This window comes from Eucyclogobius newberryi, unplaced genomic scaffold (genome assembly GCF_026437365.1).
Source record: "Eucyclogobius newberryi isolate DKJ021-1_F unplaced genomic scaffold, fEucNew1.0.hap1 SCAF_13, whole genome shotgun sequence".
NCBI lineage: Eukaryota > Metazoa > Chordata > Actinopteri > Gobiiformes > Gobiidae > Eucyclogobius > Eucyclogobius newberryi.
Genome location: NW_027315757.1, coordinates 28,180,396 through 28,194,533, shown reverse-complemented (window position 1 = coordinate 28,194,533; position 14,138 = coordinate 28,180,396). Strand labels below are relative to the sequence as shown.

The 14,138-nt window shown below is 41.8% G+C and overlaps 1 protein-coding gene across 3 annotated transcripts in view; it reads left to right on the top strand.

The window, feature by feature from the left end:
* Positions 1-14,138, top strand: part of cyth1a (cytohesin 1a) — a 28,459-nt gene extending 14,321 nt beyond the window's left edge. Inside the window, exons 1-13 of one of the 3 annotated variants that reach the window (XM_072443272.1) lie at positions 150-277; positions 5,473-5,555; positions 7,544-7,608; positions 8,148-8,214; positions 8,298-8,416; positions 8,832-8,912; positions 8,988-9,100; positions 9,572-9,720; positions 9,810-9,921; positions 12,011-12,087; positions 12,159-12,227; positions 12,306-12,460; positions 12,580-14,138. In XM_072443272.1, the coding sequence (XP_072299373.1) occupies positions 8,155-8,214; positions 8,298-8,416; positions 8,832-8,912; positions 8,988-9,100; positions 9,572-9,720; positions 9,810-9,921; positions 12,011-12,087; positions 12,159-12,227; positions 12,306-12,460; positions 12,580-12,658 (1,014 nt within the window). In that variant the 5' untranslated portion in view covers positions 150-277; positions 5,473-5,555; positions 7,544-7,608; positions 8,148-8,154 and the 3' untranslated portion in view covers positions 12,659-14,138. Of the gene's footprint in view, positions 1-149; positions 278-5,472; positions 5,556-7,543; positions 7,609-8,147; positions 8,215-8,297; positions 8,417-8,831; positions 8,913-8,987; positions 9,101-9,571; positions 9,721-9,809; positions 9,923-12,008; positions 12,088-12,158; positions 12,228-12,305; positions 12,461-12,579 lie in introns of those variants that run through there. The other 2 variants (XM_072443273.1, XM_072443274.1) reach the window with 2 other exon arrangements.

The window sequence follows — 14,138 nt, the reverse complement described above, 5'->3', positions numbered from 1 at the left end:
GCCACTGGGTGGAGCCTGCTTGTTGACGGTCCTGATGGTGAAGCGGTGAGCGCGAGCCAAAGGGAGGGAGGAGGTGAGTAAGGATCCTTCCCAAATATGCTCTGTCGGTGGGAGAGCTGTGCCGGCTGCCTCACTCTGATGCGAGCTGCGCTGTACAGTTTAGCCCCTGCTGCTTGGCATGTGGACGCCTGGATCTGCGCCTTCAAGTCCCTGAACGTAGCTAATGATGACCCAGGAAGCAACTCCAAAGTGTCAATAAAGGAGATTTCTGGTACAGGTTAGTTATAAAGTCTTGTTTTGCTTGTACTGTAACTATTTAAGCGTAATAACATGGGAATCTGCTCACTGATTGTTGTGTTACTGTCGTTTTACAACAGTCCTATGGCTTTGGCTCTGTAAGCTCGACTAGAGGTGTGATGTACAGTGTAATGATAATCAACAGGGCGAGTGAGCAGTGTTCTGAGTTTAGTGTCTGAAGGCTTCATGTCCTTGATGTTTGACCATGTGACTAATGTGAGGGCATGGAGGAGAGACCCTTGCAAAGCTGTGATGCTGGTCTCCACACTTGGACCTGCCCCAGGAATGTCCCGAGTGCTGCTTTGACACACAAAGACTGAGCTGTAAACGTCCCAACTCTGCTCCCACTGTTTTGATCCCACGTCATCCAGATCAGCAGGACCATTCTGCCGTCAACAACCACCTCTCGGTCTAACCACTCCGTTCCTCTCAGTCATCTGTTGTTATTGTTGTGACGCTGTACAGGTAAAAGGTGGTATTTTTAGACCCACCTCCTGTATTAAGAGTCCTTTTCAGCCCTCTTTCTGTCATTGGTCTAGATTAGGGATGTCAAGATGATTGATGACAGATTGATATGATTATTCAGGTCACAATATAATCGTAAGAACTAAAAGGAAACGGAATGATGATTTTTTACAATCAAATTGAAGGCTTTTTAATTCTATATAGTCCAGAAAATCTAAATGTCAATAACTTGTTTTCTTCTTCACGTGAACTTATTATTATTTTGTCATACATAAAGCTGGTCACAAGTGTAGGGAATAGTAAGGTGTCAGACAATCGGAATGAAAATATTTCGAAAGATTTCAGTTGTTGGTAATCATGAATATTCTTTCAATTGTGTTGTTTTCCCACGGTAACTGGAACACTAACGTTTGACATCGTGTCATCCCTTGTCCAGACGATGTAGTTCAAATCTATATGAGGAAATGTTCTTTAGGGATTTGTTGTAATAAAGAGATTCCGCTCAGATCAGGCCGATACACTTGGCTTTATGTTGAACTAGCTGAAAGCGGGAGATCAGAAAGCTTTGGGTGATTTAATAGACCTTGGTGCGCCGGAGAGTGCTTTGCTTTGTCTCTCCATTTTCCCCTTCTCCCCTCACTTTATTGATTGTTTGTTTTGTACTGCATGCATTAAATCTAATCATGCCGTGGACTGCTTCTTCTTACAACTGTGTACCTCATTGGTTTGGACTAAAGCTCAATAGGAGTGACAGGGAAATGTTAAGTCATTGAGATGTTCATAGACTTTTAGGCATTAGTGTCGTCTAGTGTTGATACTAAAAGCTTCATTACTCGCTGATTTATGATCATAAACAGACACATTGTTGTACTTGCACTTTTGTAGTTCCAATGTTCAGTCATTGTTAACACCTTTATTAATGAGCTTTTAACCTTGTTACAACAGTGTTTCCTCAATGTTGTATATAGATTGATGCATGCATGTTTCCTGTATTGTCCTGGGACTGGAAAAATCATGGTTTCACCTTCCCCCTATCCCCGCCCACATCCCTGAACGTATGTTGTAATTATTTGAAAATGAAGACTCTGAGTAACACATGTAGAGTTGTTAAATGTCACGTAGATGCTTTTCAAGAATAAAAACATATAAATAATATATAAATTACCATCTATTGCTTGTTACAGTGACATTTTATTATGAAGAGGCGGGGCTTATCAGTTCTGCTGTTTTGAACAGGAAGTCAATGGACTTGTTTGAATTATCAAGTCATTTTAGATCAGAATTGCTATTTATGACAAACACAATCTAAAATAAAGATACACTTACTGTATGTTATCGTTCAATTCAAGATGGATGGATGGATCTTCTTTAAAAAAGTGTACATTTCAGAGCAATTGTAAGACCGATAAAGGATGAAACGCAACCTGAAATAAACATTGCAAACTTGTAAATATCAATCCACAAACGCAATTTTTTATTTTTTTTTTTCATCTTTATACTTGTGAAATTGCGTTTTTGACACGTGGCTGCATAATGAATGTGTAATAATCTATCCTCTTCCATTTTGGCTCCGTCAGCAAATCGTATGTAGCGTCGCAATGTAAACATATTCACAGATTTCATCCATCTGCTGCGGAAAAACCAACCACCCACTTTCAAATCAAGAAACGTCTCTAATCATCCTCCAAGATATCTATTATAAAAGTGCAGCCTACATTACATGAGGAGGTTATTGACTTATAGGTGACTTGTGCTAAGGACGCTAAATTGGGTCACGTGCAGCAAAAGGGGGGGGCATCATGTCTACAAGCCCCGAATTCTAATTTCCTTATTTTCCACGGAGAGTTCTCCAGTGATCTGGGTGGAAATGAGATGTCTGCGTCTTCTGCCAGGACAGCAATAGGGACGAGTATTAGCGGGCTCTGCTGCCATGGGACGCAGAGCTATAATTGGCGTCTCCCCTGCCGCCACCTTGCCCCAGCGATCTTTAAAAGTAGCTCGGCGCGGCCAACTTTTTAGCATAGTCGAAATCGCGTCAATATTACAAAAGGACGTGCGGGGGAGAACGTGGAATATGACGGGAGGAGATTCGGGTTAAACTGCACTTAGCAATAATAAGGTCGGGAGGATGAAAGGGCGACGCGCAGCTCAGGCGTCCCGGATTTAGATGAAAATATGCTATTATAACAACTCTTTATATTCACACGGAGGATAAATAGAACAGCTGCTTCCACCGTAAGTTCTTCTTTTAAAATGGGATCATCACCATAAACTTATTTGATTTTTTTTTATTTATTTTTTTGTCTGTGCGATAGCCTCTTTATTTATTATCGCTTCAATTTAGTTGGCCCGTTTAACCTCCTGTGATTCTGATGACGAGCTCATTTCACTTGCCAATGCCGAGTCTTGGCGAGTGACAGCTAGGCAGAGTTCCCAGCCTCCATCAGCGTTTAGCAAAGTGAATGGCTCTGCTCTCGTCTACGCCGATCAGAAAAAATGGCATCTCTCCGCTCTTATATATTTTAGCGTTAGTGTGGGCGGACCTTTCCTTGCGCTGATCTGGTTTGGAGCCTTCCTGTTTGGGTCAGTTTTGCCCGATAGATTCTTCGACTCGCTGTTAAATCGTCAAGATCTCAGGATTATTTGGTGTTTTCGTATCTTGAACTGCCAATTTCTTTCCCTCAAATGATAATGTTGTTTTCCCCATCTTCTCAGAGATGTTGAATTATAGCCTTTTCTCCCGCTCTCCAAACCCATCACGGGGTGCACTTTGTGGTGGCCCTTTGAGCCCGGAATGCTGCGGTTGTGTTGTGCCGGGGCCCGCCATCTCTCCATGTGTCTGTGGCTCTATAAGCGGCCCGAGTCGCCCGACCTGACATCATGCTTCCTGCTTTCAGCCCATCCTCCCCGCTTGCTTTGAGATTAGCACATACTTCAAATGGTTGTACTTAAAGTATGTTAAACCACTCTTCTTCATTTCTCAAGATGATTTGCACAACTGTCTTTCTCACCTTGCTTACCTGCTTTGTAATGTCACCATTTGTTTTAGATGTGTGTCTAGTATAATTGTACTTTTTGTCTCGCTTCAGCTAGTTCAGTCATTTTGGTTACAAGATATCACATTTTAGTGTTGCAAACATCACAATTTTACATTTATTCTCAAGCCATAACTCCCTTAATACACTCTAATACACGTGTAGATTCAATCAAAATTACATTTTTGTTTCTAAAATGGTCATGATTGTTGTTTTTTAGTTCGTACAATTGCTTAGATTGATATTGTGCCCTGAATAATTACGATTATCGATACACTGAATAATAATCTTGTCATTCCTAATTATTATTACAACTATTAACATCTCGTTTGAGACTATGGGCTATACATTGTGAATAGTTTGATTATTTGTGTCTAGTCTAGTCATTCTCTACGCATGTGCAGAGTAAAGTACAACTTAACATCTTTGTGTCAGTATTTGCGTGTGGTATGTTGTCATTAGTCGTTTCTGTGCGATCCTAAACTGTGACCCTGGTTCCTAGTGGGCACAGATCTGTTGGTGCAGCTCTTGTCATCAGACTGTTTCACCTTTGGTTTGTGCTGCGGGTGTAATGGCGAGGGCAGCGGGGTCGCCCAGCGCTCGTGCTCCGTGTAATCAGAGAAACAGTGACAGAATGTACTTGAGCAGCCGCTGACGCCCCTGACTGAAGGACTGACACGGCCTCCTGTGTGAGGGAAGTATTGACCTTAGTGATGGAGGCGAGAGGAGCAGCGCAATGTGTCGTAGCAACAGTGGAATAATGCGGAGTATGTCCAACCATACGGGAAATTACTCGCTCGGAGCTAGCTCACGTCAAAAACGCTCAAATCCAGCCGAAAAAAGTCAAAAACAGTTGAATTAAAAAAAATATTCCAGCGCGTGTCCCTATCGTACAGTAAAATAGAAAAAATATACTAACTATATTTACAAAATATAGGAGATAAAGCACAATAAGTGTGAGAAAGAAGAGAGAGCGTTTACACCGGGCTGCTAGCTGTACCAGCGCCTTATGACGTAAATTTGTGCACATTTGTTGGATATTGTTAGAGATACGCTCAAAATATATTGTCAATATCGCTCAGTCCTAATTGCAAACTATTTTACTCTACATGTTACATAGATATACATAGACTTTTTATGTTTTGATATATCCTAATAAGATCATTTTATATATGTAAAATCTACAAAATCTTGCAAGATGTTTATAATTGAGATTTTTACTTAAATGCATCCTATTAAATGCTTTGTGTATTGTATCTCAGTTGTAATATTTAAGAATTTGTACATTGTCAATATTTACTATGATTTCCTGGCTTTAACACTGATTATATACAGTTGTAGTGTCTCCTAATGCTGGTGTTTGTTTCTTTGAAGGAGCAGGAACGTGCTCTGTGCCCATCAATCAGGACCTTCAGTCCCCCGCTCAGACCAACCTAATTATAGCCACTTTCAGAGTGACTGACAGCCAGGTGCTTTGAGACCTGTCACATTTGTGCTGCGCGGGAACTGCAGCTTAGCACTTTGTGACTGACCTGGACTATTTCTTTTACTTCAAAATCTGACCGCTGCTGACTTAAATGTAGAAGTGGCAATATAAGAAATGCTCTTTAATATAAGCTCTAGACTAGAAGATGAGGAATCTGTCTCTGAACATGTTTTACTGATGTGTTTTCAGTGCCCGACGACCTCACTCCAGAGGAACAGCAGGAGTTGGAGAATATCCGGCGGCGCAAACAGGAGCTGCTGGAAGACATTCAGGTAAATATCTTCAGTGAATGGTCAAGCAAAACGCTCACTTATGATGGTGAGCCAGGGAACCAAACATCTCTGCCAGTCCCAGGTCTGACCCGGATACACAGAAAAGATTGTGGAAGAAAAAAATCTATCTACAATAAGATGTGGCAATACACAACCATTCTAAAATAGTAAGGGACAAAACATAAGTAGAAAGATGCATAAAGGGATTGATGCTTTAAGTGTAGTCTGTAAATGGCACCGTGAATCTACATCCTGACCAAAATGTAGTATTTACGTGGTCACATTTCTGATGGGCCGATCCAAGATCCAACACCGTAAGGAAATGTTCAAAGAAAAGAGACTTCATTTACATGCATGCTTTTTATAATTCCTTTTGGCTTGTGGCTAGTTTTGATAAACTGTTGCCTTATTTAGAGTTTACCATTTTTCTCCCAAGCCTCTGTAAACATTCAGTTGGGGAGGAATTTAAAGAATTTCCTGCCAAGGTATGACTTTCTTGGCAAAGGTTTATGATCTCTAAATATATAAACTGTGAAGAGCAAATGGTCCCATATGAAACCTATTTGTAAATGTTTGTAATTATTGCATTAGTACTACGTCATGTTTACGCACGAGTTACTTCATAACTTACTCTATAATGGTGGAAAAAAAGACAAACGTTATGTTTTTGCTTTTATAGAAGAGGAAATACAGCTGGGGGGGCGTCTTAAGCAATTATTTATCACTAACAAGATAGCAAAGCTCCTAAAATAACTTTTTATCCTAATCCTGGATTCAAATCGGCATTTTGAATGTTTTCTCAACGATGATATTTGCGACCTGCACCAGCCTGTAAGAGAGAACAGAGAGCTATAATCCAGATGTCTTCACCCAGGGGCCGTGATCTGACACCAGGCCTTTTCACGAGTGCGGCCCACCACGACTGCCCCCCTCCCCTGCTCGGGCCACCGCCCTCCCCTCCTCCCTCCCGCCGTCCCTCCCGCCGTCCCTCTCGCCGTCCCTTTCTTCTGCTCATTGTAGATTGACACTGACCCTTCTCCTCCTCCGTACCTCCTCCCACAGTCAGGACCCCCACCTCTGCCACCCACTTCCCTGCAAGAGCACAAGCTTTGTCCGAGGAGTCAAGAATCTGAGGAATGTGTCGTGATTACGCAGGGCTTAAAACACACATGTCCTCTTTGTGCGGCGTGTGATAGGTTATTATAAACTACATTTCACATGTACGTCTGTCTGTAGGGTCTAGTTTGAGGAGGGCCTGGTCATCAATTAGTCTAGCGATTACTCTTTTTATTAATCGATTAGTTGTTTAGAGCGCAACAGGCCAGTGAATATGAGAATTTTACCCAGACAAGGCTGAAAAAAGATAATAAAGGCATGTTTTCACTTCAGTTGATGCCAAAATGATGTGTTCCTTAAATACAAGACTACTGTGTACTCAGAGTTCTGTTCCAGTATATTAACACATACAGGATATTTTGACACTTGTCTTTTGAAACCTGACGTGACGCGGATGGAAACACCGCACAGAAGTTTTGAAGTTGCAATGCTGATTTTACATCAGAATTTGGCTGTTGTAAAATCATCTAATACAATTTGTTTGTACATTCAACTTTAGGGAAAATTAACCCCTTTTTGCTTGATCAATAGTAACATAATATATGCATCTAAAATTCATTGAAGTAATTATTTAAATGACATTAGATGAGACTAAATAACAGGAGGTGACTCAGACGTTCTTACTTAAAAACAAACACGATACATTGATACAATTCTACCACGTTAGTATTATCATATATTATATCTATATAATTAAATTCAGAATCGGAAATCTGACAGAGGAAAAGTTATGTATATGTATAGTTTCTTTTTATTTTTTATCTGAAGACTTTGCATGTAGTTTGCATCTGTCACACCCTTCTCTTCCATCTGCAATTCCGTATCCTTCTTCTAACAAAACGTTTACAACACATGGTATATGTCGTCTACAGAGGCTAAAGGATGAGATAGCAGAAGTCACATGTGAGATCGAGAACCTGGGCTCCACGGAGGAGAGGTAAGAGCAAAACACTCAAACACACTTGCTCTCTATTAACTCGGCAAATGAAGCGGTCAATTATTCATGTTTGATGGGAGATTCGGGCCAATCCCGTCACAGGTCCTTCCCCCAAATTGGCTATGCTTTTAAGGCACTAAATGTTTTATCCCCCCCCCCCATCAAGGGAGACCACCTTCAATAATGCAGTGGGTGTAGGCTCTGCAGCAGACAATACATGGTCCCAGAGGAGGCAGTGTACGGCCGGGTCTGAACTATCGGTTCAGATCAGATCTCGGGCCCGTTAAGGCTTCCAGTGCATTGTGTGATCAAAGACATTATATGGAGAGCTCTGTATTCTCCAGCCAGGGTCCTCGGTTTGAGCTGACAAAGCCAAAGGAATGCTTTGGAATAAACTGGTGACCTCTCACCTTTTTGAAGTAGAAGTGTAACCATGGCAACTTATGAAGTGAACTTTGAGCCCAAAATAGTTTTCGAGCGTGTCATTTGACAAGAACCACTTCAACTATGACATCATAATAATGTACTGTAATTTTCAGGAAAAATATGCAGAGGAATAAACAAGTGGCCATGGGCCGAAAGAAATTCAACATGGACCCCAAAAAGGTAAAGAATGATAATGTTTTATATGCACAGGAGCGTCTTCTGACAGGACCAGGATGTAGTTGACCTGTATTCTTCTTTCACAGGGGATCCAGTTCCTCATTGAGAATGACCTCTTGAAAAACACAAGTGATGATATTGCTCAGTTCCTCTACAAAGGAGAAGGTCTTAACAAAACAGCCATCGGAGATTACCTTGGAGAGAGGTCAGAACAAAACTTTATTTTTAGCTTATCTGCATTAAAGTTTAGAGTGCAGAACAGAGTGAATGTGCCTTACACACCCATAAACGCATCTTTAAACGCTCACATTTAAGTCGTCTCCACATTTGTCTTTAGTTATCTTACTCATACCACTCTTTTCTGAGGATGTGAGGCAGGGTGGAAATATTATGGGAACCTGAGATAGGATTGGTCACTTGTCCACTGGGAACTCTGACTGGATATGACTTGTATCAGTGAGATCCATCCCATGATCCCACAGGGCATATAATTTACTTTGAAGGGTATAAAGTTCAAGGCTGATGTCATCAGTGAGATGGCGGGTGGGACAGAAGTTATTATTTTTTTATTTTCAGACAATATTATTCACCCATTTAATTGTCCTATTTATTTTCCACAGAGATGACTTCAATATTGAGGTGCTTCATGCTTTTGTGGAGCTGCATGAATTCACAGACCTTAACCTTGTTCAGGCTTTAAGGTACAAAACAAAACAGACTTTAACCGCAGAGTAATATATGTCTTATTCTAATGACTCTTTTCCGTCTCCTCACAGACAGTTCCTGTGGAGTTTCCGTCTTCCTGGAGAAGCTCAGAAGATCGACCGTATGATGGAGGCCTTTGCTCAGCGTTACTGCCAATGCAACCCTGGGGTTTTTCAGTCCACAGGTACAAGGACGCTCTTTAAGATATATTCTGTCACATGATCAGCACGCCATTCAGCTTCTCCTTGTTGCTTAATTGCTCATACAACAGACATCACGTCGCCCAAAGAACACTGCATTAAAGGAATGTAGATTGCGTTTGGAATTTATTCCACTATCGGACTGATGACTGCCTCTTAGATGGATGCAGATGGAGTTGAATAATGTATGACATTTCTCCACAGGCCAACAGTACAGATAAAGTGCATATTCAGAGCCCACACCCAGCCCCTGACCCCTCCCACTGCTATGAGGCAGTCTGTGTGCAGTTTGTGTTCACTGTGGTCCCCGAAGAGCCCTTCCTTCACTCTACTCATTTACATCCATATTTAAACACTACATTAGACATAATTAGCCTTGCTTGCTAACCCCATACTCTTCTTCTTCTTCTTCTTCCACCTCAGTTTATCTAAAAATATGTTTGTGCCTGTTTCAGATACCTGTTACATCCTGTCATTTGCCATCATCATGCTGAACACAAGTCTACATAACCCTAACGTGAAAGACAAACCAGCCGTGGAGCGATTCATCTCAATGAACCGAGGCATCAACGACGGCGGAGACCTGCCCGAGGACCTGCTCCGGGTGAGACCCGGCACACTCCTGTTCCATTTGTCTCTTCCGTCATGTTTCATGGGAATTGTAACTCAAAACGTGTTCTCTCTGCTGTCTAGAATCTGTACGACAGCATAAAGAACGAGCCTTTTAAAATCCCCGAAGATGACGGCAACGACCTCACACACACTTTCTTTAATCCTGACAGAGAGGGCTGGCTACTCAAACTGGGTGAGTCCATTGTTTTAGCTGCAAAATGCCATTAAAGTCAAATGTTTTCAGTTGTTTTGAAGCCACATCTTTTTGTTGTTCGGATTCACAAGAAACGCAAGCGATGAAACTATTTTGCCGTCCACTCTTGTGAATCGTTGCAACAATCTCCAAACAAAACGACTGACCTCCTTAAAAAAGTCTACACAATTAACTGAAAAATGAGTCTCAACAATCATGGTGGAAGTTATGGTTTTGTAAATAACATGAGGTTCATATTTGATCTAATGCTTCACAGTAAATGACACATGTTTTACAGTCACAACGACTCCCCCTTGTGGGCCGACACACGAACTACGCCGACTTGTCAACGCTGTGAAGCATTAAATTAAACCCTCCTTGGACCAAATTAACAGGACTGTGGTGCTGTAATTCCTTATCATTTAATTTGATGATTTTGTTTCTTTTCCTCTTCGTTTGTTCGTTTGTTCCCATGATTTTGGCTGTTGTTTTTCCTCAGGAGGTATGTACATCTGCTCTTCTAATGCTAGTCCATCTCCTCAGCTCTTCGGTGCTTTTGGTGGTCTGCCATGCTTTTGTTCTTTTCCATACAGGGTTTTAATGTTTTTTACTGTCTGTCTCCATTGACTGGGCGATATCTAAACATCAAACACGTAGTCTGTTATTGAGCTGGTGGTCCACGGCGTTTTATCTCAGCGGGTGGAGTTGTCACCCAGGGGCCAGGCCTCGGTTCAGGGAGCTGCTACTTAGTGACCGCTTGCTGGGCACTTTAAACCTGTTTTTCTCTGTTTGCTCTGGTGGTCAGTCTTTTGATCTTGTTTTGGTGAAAGTTGCATTATACCTCATCTCCATACAAGCGAGCACAACAAAGTTACTCCATGTGACACACAATTGGCTCTTTTTCTGCTCATGGAAGGGAATACTGCACCTTTTTCAACATGTTGCTTTTGCTAATAAGAATCTAAAGTTGTAAAACCAGCGTGGCTGTGGTCGGCAGGATGTTAGACTGGACTGGGCGCCGTGTAACTAAATTACTTACCAATCCCTACATCCTGCATTTTAAAGGGTACTTTAAAATGTCATCCGATGTATTCGAGTAACCGGTTCAGCCTAGCACCATCTTCACCCCTGCAACAATCCGCTGGAACGCCAGATCTCGCTCCACACATTGTTGCACGGGAGGAGGCTCCTACTCTATTTTTGCCGCTGTAGGAATCGAACATCAGCAAATCTAATCTTCCAAACCAATCAACTATTCAACCTGTGATTCTGCCATTATTTCATCTGTGTGTTTGTCTGCATTTATCTAGTGGCGATCTGCCTGTCCAAAGTAGATTCTCACATGTTTAGACCGATGTGGGCAGAAGCCTTATCATATGCAGCGCTACTGTTGCTATATGATAGTACAAGTGTGTTCTAGATGTTTAATACTTTCACATAGTTTTCTGGTGGATAGGTTTGCACTAACAGCGGTGGTGGGACTGCATAGTCTGGAAACGCTTCTTCTCTGGTTTAGCCGGATGTTCTGATTAACAAACAGCCTATAGACACAGAAAGCTTAGCCCTGGGCTTTTAACTTTTAGCCGAGGCCTCTCATGTTGGCTGCCTCCCACAATTCACCCTCCATCTGCTCTTGTGATCAGGTATCTTCTCTCAGGAAGTTTGGGTAACAAAAGGGTCAAAGGTCAGCCACAAGTGTTGAGCATTTTAACAAGAAAGCCCCTCACTGCTGAACCGGCTTTAACTTCATTTGGAACTGCCCTACATAGAGAATAAAAGTAAACTAAAATTGACAAAACAACTAAACAGTTTACAGACAAAAGGGTAAGATTATAAAAAAATACTGTACATTTAAAGAGTATTTTAAACACGACAGACCTCATGTAATGCTAGTATTCAGAACATGGAGGCGTGGATTTAGACGGGGCTCATGAGGTTTAATGAAAGGGTGCATTGAGCAGTGTTCATGTGTCTGTCTGGCCATACATCTGTCTGCCTGTTGCTGCCCGGCCTGGTGCTTCATCTCTCCATTTCCATCATAGTCTTTTCATCGCTTTAGCCCCTCTAATTTGACCCCTCCGCTCCACAGGGGGACGTGTAAAAACCTGGAAGAGGCGATGGTTCATCCTCACAGACAATTGCCTCTACTACTTTGAGTACACAACTGTAAGTTTGTTCTGTCACGGCAGATTTGCTTTGTGTGTTTTTCAATGTGTTTATAAGGTGTATTTGTGCAGGACAAAGAACCTAGAGGAATCATCCCATTAGAAAACTTGAGCATCAGGGAAGTTGAGGACAAGAAGCCTGTAAGTTTAGCTCCCCCTGCTGGTCAATGCGATACAAAACGACTCTTAAAAACACTAAATATTCCTCTTTGTCTACAGAATAGTTTTGAGCTGTTCATTCCTGACAACAAGGATCAAGTGATTAAAGCTTGTAAAACAGAGGCAGATGGCCGCGTTGTCGAGGGCAACCATACCTTCTACCGAATCTCTGCCCCAACAGCAGAGGAAAAGGATGAATGGATGAACAGTATCAAGTAAGGCAGCTGTTCCCACTGGTCGTCTTGATTTTTTTCCATCTTGATCGATTACCCCAAGGGACTCTACTCCTAATTTTTAACAATTAACAATGAAATCTTTCCCTGTTGTGTCACAGAGCTGCCATCAGCAGAGACCCTTTCTATGAGATGCTTGCTGCAAGGAAGAAGAAGGTCTCGTCCATTAAGAGGCACTAGAGCTGTTGTTCATTCCAATGGTTGCACTTGTCGGAGCACAGGCCACTCCTGCCCCTGACCTCTCCAGGGTCTTGCGCTTGGACTCTGACTGAATTGGCCCTGGGACTGTGCCGGCTGGGAGCAGGAGCCTCTTTCCAAATCCTGTGGGGATGTCCCTCTGTTGGCATCGCGGGCCCTCCTTTAAAAACAACATAACCTGTGAATACAAATGTCCCATACACCTGGTTTAATCTCAGCAGGTCTGACCAGCTGTATGCTAAACCAAAATATTTGTGTAATGAAAATTTCTAATGTTTTAAAATATGGCTATTTTTACAGCTTTTTTGTCAGCTCCAGTCATCCTTGTATTCTCATTTGTTTCATTTTGAGGTCAAAACTGTTAGAGAGGCCGTGTGTCGGATGGATTTTATACAAAGATTGAAGTACAGCTCTCTTAAAATGTTGCCACTTGGGAGATTGTTCCAGAAACTTTTTAAAGCATATTTTGATGCAGATCCCTCTTAGGAATGAAAGGCCAGTCTGTTCACCAAACGAAAGGTGTTTTGAGGGCAGGACTGCTCCGTGTGGGACATCCTGTTTGAGGTGAGGTAGCAGCTGCCTGGACTGGAGCTGCAATTCAATTTGCAAAACCGTGCCTCATCAAATCCTCGATTATTTCACTTTAGTGCTGCCCACAGTGGAATGAGATATATGAGCCTCTCTTCTCTGTGGGCAGGACATAAAGCAGAGGAATAGCGGAGTTGCAGGTCTGTGGAAGCAGGTTACGGTTGCACCCAGGGTCCTGGGATGAATTGCTACTTCAGTGCTCATTTCATTCCCCAAAGAAGGTAGCCAGGCCATTGGTTGGTCCAGTTTTAACCCTTGCTACATCAAATATCTACTCTTACTGAAAAGCCTAACCTTAAATTTAATAGTTACTTCATTTGTGGCTATAATAGTGCCTGGTGCTCTAGGTTAAACACGAAAATGCTGCTGGTTAGCGAGAGTAATTCCCTGTTCTTATTTTGTTATATCTGTGTCATGCTTTTTTGTTAATCAGAACCAGACAATTATCTGTTAATTTAAACCAATTCATTTTAAAGTGAAAGTTTATTAAGAGTTGTACCATATTGTTGCAATAGTGCTCATGTAGGCTATTATACTTAATAGTTGGAGTGTATCAGTGGTATTTCCATAGTGATGCGTATGGAAGCTTAAGAGGATCTGGGCGTCTCAGGATCAAACCAGACTTAATGTGCTCATTGTCAGGAATGTAATGTCCTCCAAAGACACAGTGCAGTGCATGTCACGCGTTGCTCGAAAGACAAAGCTTTTCAAAGTTTTGCCAAAATAATCTAAAGTAAATTTGTCACTGCATTCTGGTTTGATTACTACATATTTTTTGTATACTTTGTGCCTGCTGATCATTATTCTGTCATCTTTTGTTTAAACTCCTTCCCCCATTGATATTAAAACAAAGATGATGCAAAACAATCATAAA